General features: G+C 42.7%; 1 protein-coding gene across 1 annotated transcript in view; it reads right to left on the bottom strand.

Annotated features, from left to right (window-relative positions):
- Positions 1-2,793: 2,793 nt before the first annotated feature.
- Positions 2,794-20,298, bottom strand: part of Syde2 (synapse defective Rho GTPase homolog 2) — a 34,096-nt gene continuing 16,591 nt past the window's right edge. The window contains exons 4-7 of the mRNA XM_028788113.1: positions 18,799-18,925; positions 10,067-10,248; positions 8,675-8,906; positions 2,794-4,728 (exon numbers count right to left, since the gene is read on the bottom strand). Coding sequence (XP_028643946.1) covers positions 4,232-4,728; positions 8,675-8,906; positions 10,067-10,248; positions 18,799-18,925 — 1,038 coding nt within the window. The 3' untranslated portion in view covers positions 2,794-4,231. The remainder of the gene's footprint in view (positions 4,729-8,674; positions 8,907-10,066; positions 10,249-18,798; positions 18,926-20,298) is intronic.

A 20,298-nucleotide genomic window follows, 5' to 3' on the forward strand; every position in this document is an offset into this window, starting at 1 on the left:
GTGGATCGCTCCACCTGCCCAGGCAGAAGGACAAGTAGAGAGATCCTGGAACAAGGGAGGTCCCAGCGTGGGAGGAGGCCAAGGAACAATGCCCAGGAAACGATGTAGTCTATCTTTCCACATCACTTTAGTCTCCACAGACTACAGGGATTGTGGATACAGAGGGAACAGGGGCAGCACAAATGAGACAGAAGCATTAGACTGTCATCAGCCTGGGATCAATCACACCCAGATCTTTGATGGGTGAGTAGAGAGTGGGGAAGAAAAGACTCATATGGGAGCCACAGGGTAAGACAGAATAGCTAAGTCTTGTGAACACTTGCCAGTTCGGCCTGCTCAGCATCCAGTCCTCCCTCGAAGCCAGAAAATTCACCACCAACGCTTTAGGCTGCAGCAGTTCCTGACCTGTGGGTCCTAAGCCCTTTGGGAGTTGCATATCAGACATCCTGAATATCAGATATTTACATTATGACCCATAAAAGTACCAAATCATAGTTATGAAGTAGCAATGAAATAATTCTATGGTTGGGGGTCACCATGACATGAGGAACTGTATTAAAGGGTTGCAGCAAGAGTTAGGGTGAGACCTTCCTCCAGGGGAAGGATACGGCCAAGTCCTAACTCCTAGAGACTTGGAATAAACTGGTACTTTTGTTGGGAAATCCAAATCAGAAATGACGACGCAGAGCTGTGGTGGTCACACCACAGCAGAGTCGGGACCAGGTGTGACCTTGTCTGCTACCAGTCTATTTTTGCCCCTTTCAACACCCTTACACTGCCAATTGTTTTTAATATTATTTTAAAAACTGAAGCATGCCTTAGAAAAATCACAGATCTGACTGTGCTTCTTGAGATAGAATCATGTTTGAGACCACAAAAAGCAAGATATGTAAGCCTGTCAACACCGTTAGAGAGCTTTGCTTCTGAAGTGTGGTTTTACGATTCCTTTTCTGCCTGAGTTAGCCAGTTAATTTTTGGCTAAGTCAGAACGTGACCAAGGGTTCCCACTTGCAACGCTCACTCATCAACTATGAACCAGACAGGTTTTGCAAACTGGTCAGGAAATGAGGGTCAAAGATCATTTCTCTTTATAGCAGAGGGGCTCAGGTGAACAGGAACCAAATTAGGATTTACAGGAACTTTTTGAGGAAGGGTTTTACTAAATAGCCCTGGCTGGTCTTGAACTTGCAGTGATCCTTGTGCCTTAGGATCGTTAGTTTTAAGGGCAATCCAACTTTATCATTTTAAAGTCCTTGAAGAATGATGTTTTTAATTATAAAATTACTGTGTTCGGAAAATAAACTCCAAATTCATTTTCTTTAGGGTCCCTAACATAAAACTACCTAATCCACTATTTTCCATGGGCAGCTGTTACATGACATGTGGCATTCCTCTGAGATGAGCAATGAAGTTCTTTGTTTCTGGAGGCTGATGGCGCCTGGGTATCAGCACCAGACACAGGGGCGCCTATCTTCCTTTTTAACAGGGAATGACATAGCATATAGACAACTACTGCTATGAATAACATCTAACCTAAAGGGCCATTTTAACAGAAATTGGTTTGCTCTTTGGGGCTTTCTGTTTTAGACAGGGTCTATGTAACCTGGCTGTCGTGGCACTAGGTATGTAGACCAGGCTGCCCACAAACTCAGAGATCCACCTGTTTCTGCCTTACGCATGCTGAGATTGAAGGTGTGAGCCACCACGCCTGGCCATCTGAGGGTTTTGATGGCAACTCCCTTCTACTGCTTGGGCATACCTCCTAAGCCTGCAAGCAGATTCCTTTGGCTCCTACTTCAAAATATATTCATAATTCTCCTTGTAAGTTAATAAAAATCACACAGGCACGCAGGCATCCGCCTCTCTGCTACTTCTCTTGTCTGAATGACCCTGTCTCCGCCTTCGCTTACTAAACAACCGGAAACACTATTACCTAATGTGAAATGCCTTCAATGTTCCAAGCTAGTTTCAACAGAAGACCTCACTCCCAATCCAAATGAGGGATGAGGAAGACATGAAGGCTTGGTGAGACCCAGAGAGATTCCAAGTTTACCTCTCAAGTGTCCTGCTCATCGTCGCTCAGGCGCAGGGCCTCCAGGCTCTTGGCAAGCTCTTGAGACTGACATAATTGTAGGGAAGATCCAGAAGCTGATGAATGTGGGTCTGAACACAAGTCAGTGACAACCTCTCAGTCAATGCTGGCTCCGTGGGTCAACGTACCTGCTGCCCAGCATGCTGCCTGAGTTCGATCCCCAAGACTTCCACACACATGCTGTGCCAGGTGTCACTTACTCCAACACATACACACACACACACACACACACACACACTCACAAATAGATAGTGTAACTTCTTAAAAAATGTTTAAGTAAAGGCACCTTGGCAGTTCTGGAAGTGACAATTTAAAAAAAAAAAAAAAAAGCCTGTAGCTGTGACAGGAATTTACTTAAAAATGCTTATCACACTCAAGACGACGGAGACTGATCAAGAAAGAACTATTCTCATGAAAAAGCAAAGTAAGAACGGGCCTTAACGTATCGCAGACTCCAGAAAACTCCAACTTTGGACAGATCAATGCTATATATATATATTTGTGGATAATTTCTTTAGGAATATGAAAGTGACCTGGGTGTGGTGGGGCACACCTTTAGTCCCAGCACTCCAGAGGCAGAGGTACGCAGATCTGTGAGTTAGAGGTTAGCCTTGTCTAGAAAGTTAATTCCAGGATACCCAGAGCTACACAAAGAAAGTCTGTCTTAAAAAGAAACAACAACAAAAAGAATATCAACGTGATCTTTGAGAACAATTATAATAGCAAGACACTGTTATAATATTTTAATAAAGCATTTACATTTCTATACTACTTATTTATGTATTACACGTGACATAGCAAACAAACAAACAAAAGGCACAGATAACTTTCTCTATAAAACATTTAAAAATACTTTGTTTACTCATGACGCACACCTACTGAATCATCTCTGGTATGTGCTATACAACGTTTTAAAAAAATGAAAGTCTCATATAAAAATAGTTATTTTCTTCATACTGGTGAGTTTTCAAATTACCTAGATGTTATGTGTATTGCATATAAGTACCCTAATATTTAGAAAAACAGTAAGAAACCGGTTCTTTTATGGCTGTCACACTTTAAACTTGGTAACTCAAGTTTCATTCTAAAATTACATATTCTGTACGTATAAAAGTTTTTTTAAATACATTTTAACATTTTGTAACATGTAGCATCCTGGCAAGATGGCTTCTTTAGAAACAAGGACAGTTAGTGAAGTCAACATTTTAAGAATACCTCTATAAATAAATACTTAAAGCATCACAGGAAACAAAGATGCATAGAACAGGTGAAGCCTTTTGAAGTCACTAGTGCAGGTATCTGATCACTTGATCTCTTATGAAGCTGAAGGACTTCAACATAAAATGTAACTTTCCACAGGGATACTGTGTCTACAAAGCTAAATCAGAAAGGCTATCACCTCCACTCAAATAGTTCCGGTGTGTTTTTATTCAAGTGGTTATGTAACTCATCTTTTAATTTAAACATTCTTTCCCTGAAAAAGACATCTTTAAGCTAATAACTTTGGCCTTATTTTTAAAATATTTGGAATGCTGTAATCAATCCCTTCCCTTATTCTAAAACCTATACGCATAATGAAGTTATAAATATATACATATTCTCAGAACCATAAAAATATTTAATTTTTATAAGCTTAAATAATTACCGAACGTTAATACGAAATACATTAATACCTGTATAATTTTACGTTTATAAAATTTTTTTTCTTATAGCAGCAGCATTCATATTGCAAATGAAATATGACCAAATGACATTGCACAGGGAGTCTGACTGCAAATCAGCCTGTCCAGCTGCAGTGTCCTCTGCAGAAAACATCTGTCTCCACCTACAGAAGAACAGTTCTCACCGGAGCCTTGCCGGGGTAATAACGTACCTGACCCTTACAAACATCTGCATGTCTTCCTTCATGCAACTGGCATGGTTTATTAAAATATCCCCCAAGGTCTGAGTTACCTGTATGCCCAGAACAGCTCAGTTCATAAGTAAAATAACCATATTAATGAATAGCATTTATAATTGAACTACATGAACTTATTAGGAATTAACTTAAGGTGTGTATGTGTATATATATATCCATTCATTCCCAGAAAAAGGCTTGACATGAAAGTTGATGACATCATCACAAACAACCCCTCCACCTCAAACACTCAAGTTCAGCTTGTTTTTGTTAAGCTCACGCTCCAGATTGCCAATCAAGGTATCAATGCTTTCCTGCAGATCTCTGAGGTTAGCTTTCTGATCCACTGTGGACTCAGTGGTCTGCACCGTCAAGTAGGTCTGAAACGTGCGCCCTCCTGACGTGGGGATTTGTTGCGTGGTCATGACTTCTGCTCCGTCCACTTTGCTATAGTCTGTACTTTCTCCATCTTCTAAGGGAACGTCATCATCATCCAAATCCTTGAAGTTTTCTTTTGTACTTACAGAGTAGCTCTCCCCGCAGCTGCTCCAGTCTCCCGCATAGCGGTTGCTCAGTGGACTATCTAGTCGGGCCTGCCTTGGCCTCAGCACCCCTGATGAATTCGTACCGCTCAGATTTAATACACACGGTCGCTCTTTCTTTCGCCTCAAGTAATTCAGAGAAGATGGCTGCTCCTGGCACAAACTGTCTCTGGGTCCTTTGACAGTTATGCGTTGCACTAGAAATGAACAATACGTGTATTTTAGTGACAGCCAACGGCCTCAAAACAACAGAGCAGACTGTGAGGCCGTTTAATAATCAACTACAAACATGCGCTTAACAGAGACATGCGTTCTACTGAGAGAAAGTATCCCACGGTAATTTTTCTACTACCCCATATAATTAAGATTAGGCGTACAATGTAGTACAAATGTTCAGTGGTGCCGTTTCATGCTAAATCATAACATTCCCCAGAAAACTCCCAACGCTGATTAATTTCCTGTGCACGTTAATTGCTATCTAGCTATAATTCTAAGCGAGTAGCTTCTCTCATATTAAAGACTACAGCAAAAAGCAGGCAAGGCACGGTGTGTGAACAGCAGGGAGCAAGAAGTTCCCTTGTTCAGACATCTAGCGGAGGCAAAGGCATCTAAAGTGACTACTCTAGCTCTGACCTTAGTGGGCTTTTTTTTACAGTAGTTAGCAGTGTGTCATCATTTACCAAGCAGCCCAAACTTCACTTTGATAAAATGCATGACTACTAGGCCTGGCTGACAGTTACCTGAGGGTTAGACAGCATTAGCTACTAACAGTCTTCTTTTTTTTTTTGGCCTGGAAATAGCACAGATATTTTATTTTCCAATTCTGGTTAGAGATCTAACAACCTCAAATAACATTCTTCATATTTAAACTATTTTCCTAGGAGACAAGTCCCCTTCTATCCGCTTACATTGTACTGGTCGCACAGAAGGTGACAGGCACAGGGGACTTCACACAATACAAGGCTCATATTGCTTACTTAGAATGGAGTATTTGTCTATGGTTCTGTGTATAAAGTAGACTGTAGAACGCTAAGCTGTAGTTATTAAAAATTCTCCACATTTGCTAACTCTTTCTGCTTGTTTATTCTGTTCTGTTTCCCCTTACAGTTCCCTCACTAAGATAAGGGACATATATAAGTCAGTGGTAACACCGACATTGCAACATGAAATGAATGTTTACTTACAGAAAAAACTAAAACTTAAGAATGATACACAGATCCCCCCTTTCCAGACTTAATATTCCCAACATTTTACAAAGATATTTTATTTACAACTATATTTCAACTTTTACTTTATTTAAACATTTCTATTTACTATATTTTTTAAGACTTATTTTGTGTATGAGTGTTGTTCCTGCATGTATACATATGTGCACCAGTTATGTGCCTGGTACCAGGGGTGACAGAGAGGTCGTGTGATCTTACTATCTCGCTGCTTCCTTGCTTTCTTACCATCATCCTTTGTGCTATTCCCATTGGCCCTGGAGGTTTATCAAGGAATCTGCAGCACCCCTGTGGTCTGGAGGGAAACCTATCTTTCTTTTGCTCAGCCAGGACTCATCTGTTCAAACTCTACTTTTACACAATATCTTGGAAGAATACTCTAGAAACCAATTAAATCATTATTTTACGTTAAACTAAAAACTCAATTTCTGAAACGTCCATGTCACTATCTTTTTAAACTATTGATATTGGGACATTTTCGTACAAATTTGTATGGAAAGTGGCTGCTGATCTTAGCTGTAAAGGAGAAGCTCCGACTTCCCCTACACTGCTGACGGCCTGTTTTCAAGAGAACGAAGGGAAAACCGCAGACAACTAAGGCTGCTGAAAACGGTTCAGAGAGCAGTGAGTACTAAGAGACTTAATTTTGCCCTGTGTTTTGGGCCAGCAGAATTTTATCTTTACCTAATAGAACTATAGTAGGTGATTGTAAGTACCAGGTGCTCTGCCAGGAGCTAAGAATGACAGACATCATCTATGACCTTACGAACTTTACAACCGTGTAAGAAATAGGAAGTCCTGCACTAAATGTATTCCTCAAGGAGAATATAGAATAGTATCAACGTTATTAACGCTATAGCCACCTCTGAAAGGGAAAGGCTGGCGTCACAAAAACACCCAGTATTCTTTCCAATAGCAAACCCATTGGTTTTTAAAAGCCCCAAACACAAAACCCACAAAGAGAAGACTGTAAAAGCCTGAAGGTTTCTCCTGTGCTGGGACTCCTCGCTCATCCAGCTGCTGTCACTGGCAGAGAAGTGCAGGGTATGCTCCACCATGCTGGATGATGGGGGGGAGGGAGGAGCAGCAGCCTTACCTTCACTAATATGACAGGCTTCTAACTTGGAAGACAGGATTTACAGAAATCTCAAAGCAAACTATCTTCTTGCCTCCAAATTCAGGAGAAGTGGGGTAGGAGATCCAAAGTAACATAAAAGCAAAATGTGTAGAAAAAAAGAAAAGAAAGAAGCTGCAGGAGACTCTTTATAGCTCTGCAGCAGAGGGAATTCCCTAAAGAAATGCTAGCTGTGCCCCCTCCACTGGAGGCTTGGGCTGGCTCTGGCTCCTGAGTCAGTCCTCGGTTTTCACAGGCCCACTAGCTGTGCCTTATTTACATGATGTCTGCCTTTCCTAAAATCCACAGCAGACAATTTAGAGGGGGAAACTATTGTTCTCTCTCATCCTCCACCTGCTTCTGTCTTTTGTCTAGGGTACTTTCAAGGAAAATTACAGGTTCTAGAGAAAGGTGATTATTACAACCAGCAACAAAAGTCTCTGGAATAAGATGCCGAACATAAGACCGTCGTGTATGTTATCATTAAAATACAGTCAATGGCCTAGAGAGACAGCTCAGAGGTGAAGGGTGCTGGCTGCTCCTGCACGCACCCAGGATCAATTCCCAGCACCCAGACGGCTGCTAATAACCGTCTGTAGCTGCAAATACAGAGGCTCTGACACCTTCATCTGACTCACACAGAGATGCACGCATGTGAAGCACAGACGGACATGTAAGCAAAACGCACAGATAAAATAAATCTTAAATAACGAAAATGTAGACAATACTAAATCTGTTTAAATGTGTAGACATGCGCGTAGCACACAGAGGGAGGGCAGGGCTGGAAAGTGGCACAAGGGTGAGGAGGTGAGGTCCGTCCACTGCACCCTCGAGGAGGAAGGAGAGAAGCTGTCCTCTGACCGCAGACGCACGATCATATCCACACCCACACGCACAGAATAAGTAAACAGAATGTAAAAACCAAACTGTAATTTACTGGGTATGTTTTGCCTGCATGTACATCTGTGCACCTTGTGCCTACCTGGTGCCCGGAGAGCTGAGGATTTCAGAGACCCTGGTACCAACGTTCTAGACTTTGTGAGCCACGTGTGGGTGGTGGGAATCGAACCTGTGGAAGAGCAGCTAGTGCTCTAACCGCCGAGTCATCTCTTCAGTAATACGCAAACACATTTTTAAAACCAAAATATCAAAGATAATTGCCAGCGTGAGCTGAAGTAATTTAAGAGTAACCATTAGCATAGTAATTCTGTAAGAAGGAACGAGCGTGGGCTGGAGATGACCTGGTGGTCAAGAGCACTTGCTGTCCTTCCGGAGGATCCACAGCTGGTAGCTCAAAACTGCCTGTGTAATACACTCATGTCGCAGGGCATCCACTGCCATCTTCTGGCCTTCTCAGGCTCCCATATGCACAAGCACGTCACATAAGCAAAAATAAAATAAATCAAAACAAATGAACTAAATAAAACCTGAGTATCATGTGCTAAAAGCTGTGCTGAGCACCCTAAGGACATCTTGGTACTTAATTTTCACACAAACTCTGTAAACGCATAAGATGGAACACAGTTAATGTCTACAGTTATAAAGAACTTCCCAAGGTCAGAGGGCCCTAAGTGGTACAACCAGCATTTTAAGCCAGATTTTACTAAGCCCAAAATATATACAATGGCTCAAATGTCTACAACGTTGCGTGCAAACACAAAATATAAATAGCAAACAACAGCAAAGCAGGTGTCAATTCCTCAGTACTGAAAAGGCAAAAATCTAGACTGTTTTTCCCAATTGTATCATTAGCTAATCCATACATCCCATTGCTGCTAAAGAAATGTACTCCAGAGAACCCTTTACCTGGCCAGAGCTGGAGTAAGTAATGGAGAACTTCGATGTGTTTTTTAAAATCCAAAGCACTTGCAAGTTCTTCAGAATCGGTGAAGACTCTGTTGCTGTGGGCCGAAGGCTCTTGCCTCTGGTTAAGCAACACTGGTCCAAAGCACACAGCCAAATTCTGGCAGGTCATCTTATTCACTTCGTGGTAAGAAGCCACCAGCTTCAGATGATCTAACAACATCTTTAGGGTTGCCTAAGTATGTCCAAACATAATTTAATACAGTAGCGGTTAGATGTCTATAGAAAATACTTAGTGATATATTCTAAATTCCAACTGGCCTCCCTAGGAAAATACTGATCTCCCATCAGCTCCCTCCTTCTCCCTCTCTAACATGTCAACAGCAGCTGTTGCTATGCGGAGGAGAAGTCATGTTAAATACCCATGACCCTCGGGTTTCAAGTGGGGACTGCTACACTAGGTAGCCTGAGGTTAGGGCTCAGGTCACAGCTGTGGTGATCCTCTAGGAAAGGATGGTTTTCAAAGGCCAACAAGTTTCTCCTGTTTTCTGTATGAAAGGAGAAAAAAACTTTCCTGAGCTGGGGACAGAAGGTCAACAAAGGAGGAGTTAATCTGGGAGAGAGGGGAAGTGGGGAAGTGGGGAAGTGGGGAAGTGGGGAAGTGGGGAAGTGGGGAAGCGGGGGAGGGACTGGAGGACTGGAAGGAAGGGAAACTGGGAGGGATGTAAGGTATGAAAGAAGATTAAAAGGTAAAAAATAAAGGGATAAAGGAAGTTGGCTGAAAAAGAAAGATTGTTTTAAGCTCTTTTGGAAAAGAGTGATTATTTTTTCATCATCACCTTAAGAAATAAGCTTCATAAACGATATTTAATCTGTTTATAATTATAATTCATAAGTAATTTATAAATTAAACTAAACAGTTTCTTTATAAATTATATTAAACAAATGGATGTGAATTTAAAACTGCTCACTGGGAGCTGGGGAGATGGCTTAATGACTAAGACCACTTGCTGCTCTCGTGGAGAACAAGAAGTCAGTCCCTAACACTTATAGGATGATCTGTAACTCCAGCTCTGGGAAATCTGGCACCCTCCTGTGACTCCTGTGGACACTGGGCATGCATGTGGTGCACATACATACATCCAGGCACTCATCATACACACACATAAAATGAAACAAAATAAATCTTTAAAGCAGAACTCAAAAGGCACATTCATGCCTGGGCTAAAGTTATACACACAAAAACATAAAACTGATTTCTAGAGACATTTAAGAAGTCATAAAGGCAGAGCCCAAACCCACCTGCCACAGTGCCCGAGTCCTGACAGACTGTGGCGATGGAGCTTACATAGCTAACACAAGTGCCTCAGGAGAAGGTCTATCAAGCGTACTTGCCTTCTCGACGTCTGGCAGGCAATCCAGCAGGTCAACAGTAAACCTGGAGTCACTGGACTCGTTCTCACAACCATTCGATGACAGCTTCAAAGGGCTTTTCACCATAGCATCTAACACAGCCTCATACAGCTGCTTAGTTATTAGCGGAGAAGGAAGTTCTCTCAAATAGTCCTTAAGAACACCTGTGGAATTAGACCAGCGAGAGTAGTGATGGGTCTTCACAATCCAGTAAGTACAGTGAACTCTAAAAATGCAAGCATTGTGGCAGTCAACTTTAAACACACTGAAAAATAATATGAACAACACAGAAGGTATCACAAAACACTGGCGATTTATATTCCTGCAAGTTGCTTTAGTAACTAACTCTGTTTGGTACATGCTCAAATACAGACATAATTTCCATAGTTTTGTTAAGTCGTGATGAAAGCTGTTTGTTCTTGATACATAAGCCCTACGAACTCTGGCCCCTGTGTGAAGCTCCCGTATGTACAAGTTAAGAAAGTAGGAAATACAAATGCTGGCTGTAAACCATTAAATTATCCAAAATTTAAACTTCAAAATTTTTAAGGGATACTGAAAGGGAACCATCAGTCCGAAGCCTCTGTGAATCATAAAGGGACACCAATGACTCTCCCTTCTAATGCTGCACTGTCTTGAACAGATATACTGGATCATTAGTCTCCAGTGCGACGCTGTCATACAAAAGGAGAAAGATCATTCCTCATACCAAGCAAATCAAAATAAAAGTCGCTGGGCACGGTGTAGAACGCCTTTAATCCCAACACACAGGAGTCAGAGGCAGACGGATCTCTGTGAGTTCGAGATCAGCCTGTTCTACAGTGTGAGTTCCAGGACAGTTAGAGCTGTTACACTTAGAAACCCTGTGTTGGAAACACACACACACACACACACACACATACACACACACACACACACACACAAAACTGAAACAACGGTCAAGAGCAAAAAGCATCAGACTTGTCACTATAAAAGTGAAGCTTGAAAAAAATACTATTGGGGGCTGGAGAGACAGCTCAGTGGTTAAGAGCACTGATTGCTCTTCCAAAGGTCCTGAGTTTAATTCCCAGCAACCACATGGTGGCTCACAACCATCTGTAGTGGGATCTGACGCCCTCTTATTGGTGTGTCTGAAAACAGCAACTGTGTATGTACTCAAATACATAAAATAAATAAATCTTAAAAAAATATAAACTTAATAAACTAAGAAGTTTATTAAGAGAAGCCTGAAGAATACTATCTGTAATAAGTTTATTTTCAAAAACATTAGTGATTCCGCAGGATTGGGGAAGGTAAAACATGACTCTCTGGCAGGTTTCATTTGGGCTTTACCGTCCAAGAGGGACTTCAAGATATTGCTTGAAATAGGGGACACAGGAGGAATTACAGTGGCGCAGGTAGGAAGAAGGTTGTCTACAGGACAGGTAAGTTTGCTCCATATAAAACTCGGAGGCTCAGGAAGACATGAGCAAAGAGCTAGACCTGAGAATGAGCAACTGAAAGATGGCTGTTACTCAGGGGTGTAAGCCTAGAGATCTGAATTAAAGGTCATCTTCTGTTACTCAGCAAACTCCATGACGGCCTGATAACAGGGGCCCTGTCACCTACCCGGAAGTGGGGGGAGCGGGGCAGAGAGAGACAGGGAGACAGAGACAGGGAGACAGAGACAGAAAGACAGAGACAAGGAGACAGAGACAGAGAGACAGAGACAGGGAGACAGAGACAGGGAGACAGAGACAGACAGACGGGGACACACACACACACACTCAGGAAGCAATAAGCAAGAGATGACTAAGAAATAACTCCAAAGGGAAGAGCTCTCTCAAACATGACTAAGGAAGAGTAATGAAAGACCCCACGTGGTAAGAAAGGACGGTGGTAGGATGAGGAGAAAGACATGGATGTCCTCAAGGAAGACAAGAAGCTGCTTCAAGACAGACCTGAGGTATCAAATGATGAGCAGTAATACCTAAGTTAGGTAAGAATGGCCATAAATACAGTGGGGGATGGTTCATTCCCTGCACTGTGCTCTCTTGTCAGGGCCCTTGTATTTATAAACACATTCCTCTTGTGAGTCTATGGCAGAGGGATTTTGTAGCTAGGTATAGAGACAAGGACTTAGAGGCAGTGAGAGATAAGGACAAAAAAAGAGAGAGAGAGACAGACTCATCTGAAAAGAAAATCAGCTGTCTTGGCAAGCAGTCACAGGGAACAAAGGCCAGTCAGAGAGCTGGTCAGGAGATGAATGGGCATGAAAGAAGACAGCAGAAAGGTCTCCAAGGCCCAGGAGAGAGGAACCATGATCATCTGGGGGAAGTCCCCAGAGAAGAAAGCAGAGACTCCTGAGAAAACAGGAAGGAGTGGAATCACTTCAAGATGTCTGGAAGATCATCTGTATCCAGCACCGAGGGAGGCGGGAAGTGGGAAGGATAGAAATGGAGATAAATGCTCACAGCCTGGTCGCTGGTTGGAACAGAGGAAGGAAGTGAGGAGGCAGGAGCCCGTGGGTGAGGCTTGAGGAGAGCAAGAGGCTGAGGAGACGCTGGAGGATAAAGTGTGGGGGACCAAGGAGAGAGGGAGAAAGAAGAAAAGAAGACAAGTGGGAGAGAGAGAAAGAGGTTTAAAAAAGGAAAAAAGCAACACCAACACATTGGCACCACAAAGAATTAAATACTTGAGGGAAACTAAACAGTGCAAAACTTTACTAACAGGAAAAAAAAAAAAAAAAAGCAACTATAGCCCATGTTTTTACACCAGAAGATAACATTGTGAAGATAACAATAAACCCTAAATTGATTGCAGAATCAATGTAGAGCCTACCAAAATCTCAACTAGGAGCTGGAAGTGTAACTCAGTTGCAGACTGTTAATTTAGCACAAGCTGTTTATTTAGCATGCATAAGCCGTGAATTTGATCACCATTATCACCAAATAAAAAATAAAATCCAGCTAGCTTTGTCACAGGGACTTATAAACTGATCCTAAAAATTATATGTAAGAAATTCAAACAGTCCAAAAATCCTGAACTTTCCTGCTAAGCTTCAGTCATGAGTGTGACACCAGCCTGGCCAACCAGTAACGGGAGCCCACAATCAGTCAACAGGGGCTGGAGACATGGCTCAGCGGTTACAAGCCTTGCCGCTCTTGCCAACGACCAGGGTTCAGTTCATCTCACAGCATCTGTAACTCTAGTTCTAGGACTCCAACTCCCTCCTCTGACATCAGCAGGAACCATGCATGCACACACGCACATGCAAGCAAACCACTAATATACAAGGCAAGTTAAATAGTAAATAAAGAAAATGGTCAAACACAGTACGGTAAAAAACAAAAAAAAAAAAAAAAGACTCAACAGAAGCTAAGACAAGCAGAGATATCCACTTACTAAAGACTAATACAACTCCTTAGAAAATGCACAAAAGTTAATTTCAAATGTAAGAAGTAAAATCATGAAATTCTCTGAAGAAAGTGGTGAAAATTTTCATGATCTTGGGGTAAACAGGTCCTCAGATACAACAGCCATTTTTCCCCCAGACAGGGTTTCTCTGTGTAGCCCTAGCTGTCCTGAAACTTACTCTGTAGCCCAGGCTGTCCTCAAACTCAAAGATCTGCCTGCCCCTTCCTCCCAAGGTGTGCAGCACCATGTCCAGCCTGAGACAAGTGATGTTTTAACGAAGAGTTTAATCTGGCTCACGATGTTGGATGCTCATGGCTGGCTGGCACCACGGCTAGATCTGTGGTAAGTCAGAAACACAACTGGGAAGATGGAGAGCTGCTCACCTTACGGCTGCCGGGGCAGCGAGAGCATGAGAGAGACCAGGGACAGAGTCCAACCACAAATGTCACGCAGCAGTGACATTGCTGGCCAGACCTTCCATTTTCCCACCATCTCCCAAAAATGATAGCAAATTATAAATCCACCAATGGGTTAATCCACTGACTAAGCCACAGCTTTCATGACTCAACCAGGTCCTCCAAGCTGTCTAAAAACTTTGTGTCAAGGGATAGCTCCAACCCAAACAGTAACAGTACCTGAAAATTTAAATCTCACTGAGTAACTTAAACAACTAAGACAGTGTGATCAAGGCAGCACTAGGCACGCACGTGCTGATTACAACGTGCGTGTGAATATTCACAGTAGCTTTATTTGTAACTGCCCCAAACTGGAAACAAGAAATGTTGATCAAGGATGACTGGATGCATCAATATTATATCCACTATATCCATAAAGTGGAACGTTGTTGGGCATTAAAGAGGAAACAGGCCATAGACACTTGCAATAATATGGGGGGATTTCAAAATAATTTCACCAGTGAGTAAAACCATGTACTTCCGTTTGCTTGTAAAAAAAGGAAAATTCCCAAGTCCTATAAAATGAAGAATCAACTCATAGCAACAGAAAGTTCTACAGCTGCCTGAGAACGGGGGTAACAGAGGTGAAGGTGCACGCAGGAGGGACCACGAAGGACATAAGGTGCCACTTGTATCCTTTACGCTCACCGTGGCCATGATTTTACAGCGCAAGCACGTGTGAAAACACCCAGCTGCATACTCTACATACATGCATTTTATGGTAACTATGCCTCAAACAAGCTGTCATGTAAGATTAACCGCAGGCACCGGTCTTCCCAAAGGGGCCGTGGGAAGGACACTTGGGGCGTTTAATGGCAGTGACTGAAATAATGAATCATGGAAAACAATACAGTGACAGTGAGGATTTGGGAGAAAGCAGATAGCAAACACAAGCTAAAGACGACTCAGTGGGAGAGAGCACTGGGAAGTGATCGACAAAGCCTGACGGGTAAGGGCCGGATCTGGAATGCAATCAGTTCGAAACGTTGGCGGTAAATGGACCCTGGATGACAAAACCAGGTTAGATCCTAGGAGTGAGTCATTACAGCAGAGGTGAAGGTCACCGGGCGCCAAGACACACGCGCTCACTCGAAATCCGAGCACCTGGGAGGCTAATGTGGGATTGCAGTTTTGAAGCCAGTCTGAGCTATTCCATGAGTTTCCGTCTCAATAAACAAACAACTTGGGATAACAAAGAACCCAGAGTCTTGCGTTCTGAACCGGTTGTTTGGATGCTAAAGTCATTTCAAAGGATGGAAAATAAAACCAGATCAAGGTATCAAAGCTCTCACTAGATAGAGGGCATACATTAAACTCTGTACTGTTCCAAAGCAAAACGCTTTGGACTGCTGCATTCTGTTCCAGACAAAACAACTGTAAGCACATTGACTTCTGCACACGAGCTGTCGTGTGCTCCGTTCACTCCTGGTATTTCAGACTCAGCGCTTATTTTCCACAGTTTATGCAGAAATGTGAGTTCATATAGAGCGAATGCAGGAGAAAGCTAGTCACTGGCCAATTCCTTTCTCTCTCTCTCTCTCTCTCTCTCTCTCTCTCTCTCTCTCTTTCTCTCTCTCTCTCTCTCTGTCGGAGGCTCGGTGGCCCTGTGTGTAATTTATCCCAAATCCAATGCTGCTTCTCAGACAAATCACTTCATTGTCTTTTGTATTTTTTTAATCAAGAAAGAAAGCAGCTTCAAATTCTTTTTGAAAAATAGCCTTACTGAAACGGAATAGTGCAAATAACAGAGGCAAGACCCATCGAGTCTGTAGCTTTAGACTCTCCTACTTAGAAAAGAACGCTACAAACCAGACCTTCACTAACCTATGTTCAGGTCGACAAACACTGGACGTATCCAAGCCCAAGGAGCCCTTCTTAAACAAAACAGCCAACCAAAACCACACCTTCCATCCCAGAACAGAACACACGGCATCACTTTCCCTTCCAAGCTAAGGCTTTGCTGAGACAAAAATTCTCTTTTGTTTATACTTTCCTAGAAATAGGTTGCTATAAAGTTTTCCTTTAATGAATTCTTAGATTGATTCCTTTGGTAATTTTGCAAAATATGTACTTTCTCATATTTTAAAGTAATAAGCTGCTCCTTACCAAAAACTTAGAAGTTTCTGAGTTGTTAAAATTTTATGTGAGTCAGTATGGTGGTATAAGCCGAGACAGAGGCAGGAGGATCTCTGTGAATCTGAGGTCAGCTTGGTCTGCATACAGTGAGTCCAGGACAGCCAGAACTACAGAGTGAGACTCTGCCTCCATAAAACAAACAAAAACAAAAAAAAAAAAAAAACAAAAAAAAACAACAACAAAAAACCAAACAAACAAACAAACAAAACACATAAAAAAGGAAAAATACCTTGGTTTGGTTTCTCTTTGTTAGCATTCAGTCTAGGCTCCACCCCACAGTTACTGGCAACAGCCAAGTGTGCCGACTCTGTATAAAAGGGGCTGCTTGGCCCCTCCATTCTCTCTTGCCTTCTTTGCTCTGGCTCTGTCCTCTCCCTCCTGTTCTTCCTCCCTCCCCATTCCCCTCCCCCCTTCTCGCCATATGATCATGGACAGCCTCTACTCCTCTATTCTCATCCTCTCTCTCTCTCTCTCTCTCTCTCTCTCTCTCTCTCTCTCTCGCTCTCTCGCTCTCTCGCTCTCTCGCTCTCTCTCTCTCGCGCGCGCTCTCTCTCTCTCTCTCTCTCTGTCTCTCTCCCTTTCTCTGCCTCTACTACCCTCTGAACTCCCCTCCCCATGCCCTGAATAAACTCTCTTCTATACTATACCATCTGTGGCTGGTCCCTCAGGGGGAAGGGATGCCTCAGCATGGGCCCACCGAGGCAACTCCTTCCCCACACCTTACTGCACCTCCACCAGACATATTCCTTCCTTATCTTTTTATAAAACACAACACTCTTAGTAATCAGTTCTATTAGAGATCAAAGTCACATCATTCAAGATGACAGTAAGCACTCTACACAAGTCACTCCACACCCTGAGCCAGAACTTCAACAGCTCCCAAAGCCACAATTCTACAAATAAGCCTCTAGTACACTATCTCTTCAGATAAATGACCTTTCCTTAAATCCTTACCTAAAATTAATTATGTATAAAATAAGGAAACAAATTAGGAGATGTAAACATCTATAGGTTAAGACAGAGAAAATGTTAGACGACATTTCCAGCAGAGAAAACAAAACTGCCAAAGTACAGAGGCAGAGCAATCTCATGGAGCATCTACGGATGAGAAGGTTTGCTGTCTGGGGTTCGCTTCTCAATAATAATAAATCATGGGTTGGAGAGGATCAAAGAGGGGCAGAAGATAAGTTTGGTCAGGTGCTGATAACTATGAAAAGCAGGTGCACAGGATGGATGTCTCTCATGGTATTCTGCTTCTGTATTGGCCCGAAAATGTTAGTAATTATAAAGTAAAGACCCAAGAAATGCTAAGTAAATGTGATGGCTTGTATATGCTTGGCCCAGGAGTGGCGCTATTAGGAGCTGTGGCCTTGTTGGAGGAGGTGTGTCACTGTGGGCGTGGGCTTAAGACCCTCACCCTAGCTGCCTGGAAGCGACTCTTCTACTAGCAGCCTTCAGGTTAAGATGTAGAACTCTCAGCTTTGCCTGCACCATGCCTGCATGGATGCTGCCATGTTCCTTCCTTGATGATAATGGACTGAACCTCTGAACCTGTAAGCCAGCCCCAATTAAATGTTGTCCTTACAAGAGTTGCCTTGGTCACGGTGTCTGTTCACAGCAGTAAAACCCTAAGACAGTAAAGAACTGGACTGGGCAGATTATTGGTAAGGGTACAAGCAACCTCCCCACAGGCTAATTCAAGCACCTTTTCCTGTTCTCCTCTCAGAAGTCCCTCCCACCCTCCCATACACACACACACACACACACACACACACACACACACACACACACACTGCAGTGTTACCCGGACTGTCTGTAATCTCTGCCGGTTCTGGTTTCTCAAACTTTGTCTCTTCTAAATAACTTTCCAAGGTTCTTCTTTGCCTACCTCCAAAGTTTTAAGTCTGCCAAAGTTCTTGGCTTTTGATGCTTTTGTGGACAATCCAAGGATTGAATTCTCTATACTCTTAAGCTTCCATTTTTTCAGCACCTCACAGCTGCTAGTACTGTACCCAATACTATGCTCGGGGCTACAGTCACCGCTGGGACAAATAAGTCTCCTCATGCTGGGTATGGCGGTGCTGACCCATAACCCCAACACAAAGCTGAGGCAGAAGGATTGCAAATTTGATGCCAGTTTGAGCTACCTAATGAGATCGTGTCTCGGGGAGCAGAGAGGAACACAGCACTTCCCACTAGAGCTTCTCCCCAGCAGCAGATGAGAACTTTCAAGTTCCCCTGGATATGTTGCCCCTCACCCCTGAGATCCCCAAGGTTTCCTGACTTTCTCCCTCTCTTCTCTTCAGTCCATCAAGCACAGTTGCCAGATTAACATCCCTCAAAATAGCCTTTAATGACTCCAGTCTGTTACTCCAAGACCTTTAATGGATCCCTCTGCCTAGTAAGTAACGTAAGGCTCTTCAGTCAGGCAAGCCCCTTCCTTTCCATCAGTCACCTGGCTGCCAGTCAGGCTGACTCCTGCGGCATGTTGCTTCTCTCTTGAAGACATGGGTCTCCTATAGTGAAATAACCAGGCCTTAGGTCCCCATCATCTGATGGCTGTTTAGGAATAGAACTGCATCTTAATACTTCCCCTCAGAAAATAACAGTCAGTAGTTTACGAAGGAAAGTAAGGCTTCAGAACAAAAGCAAATCAAACATAGGTTATAAAAGAGTATCTCCACATTCTTTCCTGTAGGTGAACACAAGATAAAGTCCATGTTTTACCTGTTATTACATTTATATCTGGGTACTGGTTTTCACAGAGACCAACAGTCTTGCTATCCTTCTCAAATGCCTCTCGAAGCTCTTTCTTCACGGCGGCTGAGCCACACAATCGATACAGGCCTACAACCTAGAAACAAAGTGCCGTGTTACAGAGATGATAATGAATACAATGGTATAATATAAATCACATGAATCTGACAATCAAAAATACCCTACTGTCATCCTAACCCCGAAGATGCAGCCTCTGGAATCTCAAATTAATTAAATACAGTGATGGAAGAGAAGAAAGCCTATTTTAGATAAAAACAGGTAATAAAATAAGTAAAATTTAAAAGGTAAAATAAATCCTACTGTAAAATTCATACAGGGTTACATAGACAGTGCCCTCTCTGGAACCTACAATGAACATATCTGTAAGGTAAACACTGCTAGCTATTCTAGTTATTGAGTCTTTAAAAGTTCAACACACATCCAGGGAGATGAAGCCAACCTGGGGATGTAGTCCACAAAACAGGATGATGCCCTACGTACAATCCCCAGCACAGCATAGAATCTGGTGTGGCAGCACACATGTCTGCAGGCCCAGCTCTTGGGAGGTGGAAGTGGGTGGGTCAGGAATTTAAGATCATCCTCAGCTGCATAGTAAATTCAAAACTAGCCTGGACTATGTGTTCGTGATTTCAGATAAGAGGGAGGGAGAGAGGGAGGGAGGGAAAAGGATAAATTTACAGAGAATAAACTGTTGTCACCTATACTTTCAAATCAAAAGGTTATTTAAGGAAGTAGTCACTCTGAGTTGAGGAACAAATACAGAAAATTATTTCACAATAACAAGGCATGAACAACCCTCAAAAGCTTGAATTAGGAATCTCCATATAATTTTAAGAGATCTAGAAAATGAAGAAGACAACTGAAATGTCCCGGTTTACTTATGACTGCCTCTGCCCCAATCACTGAACAAGAGCAGAGAGGTCGGCCTGATACAGGTCTGCAGCAACAGTCACGTGGGCAAGCGGTATCCAAAATTCTCAGCTAACTAGACAGTACACCCGTATACCCGAAACATGGTCAGAAACCTGAATCTGCTTCAAAACATACCCATGCAAAGTGCTCCTACCGGCAAGGGGGTCAGTGACACATACGGAAAACCAAGGAATGTGCTAGAAAGACAATTTTCATGTTCAAAGTCACAACTGTAGTCCTGAGCCATTCATACTGAGGGCAGCAAGTGAGGGGCCAGCGTACCATCTCAATAAACACACGGTGAGAACCCAGGCAGCTGTGTATACATGGTACGTAGACATACATGCAGACAAAACACCCATGCACATAAAATAAAATAATTTAAAAAGAAAACCCAGATGGCTGGCAGATATAAAATCTAGAGAAGTTGGTTCTCTGTCAGGGTTCAACCTAGCAAATAGAATTCCTTTACTGAGAGAAACCCACAGATAATGTAAGTTTGATATTTTAGGCTATGCTACATTTTTTTAGATATAT

Source organism: Grammomys surdaster, unplaced genomic scaffold (assembly GCF_004785775.1).
Source record: "Grammomys surdaster isolate TR1022 unplaced genomic scaffold, NIH_TR_1.0 125701, whole genome shotgun sequence".
Classification (NCBI taxonomy): domain Eukaryota; kingdom Metazoa; phylum Chordata; class Mammalia; order Rodentia; family Muridae; genus Grammomys; species Grammomys surdaster.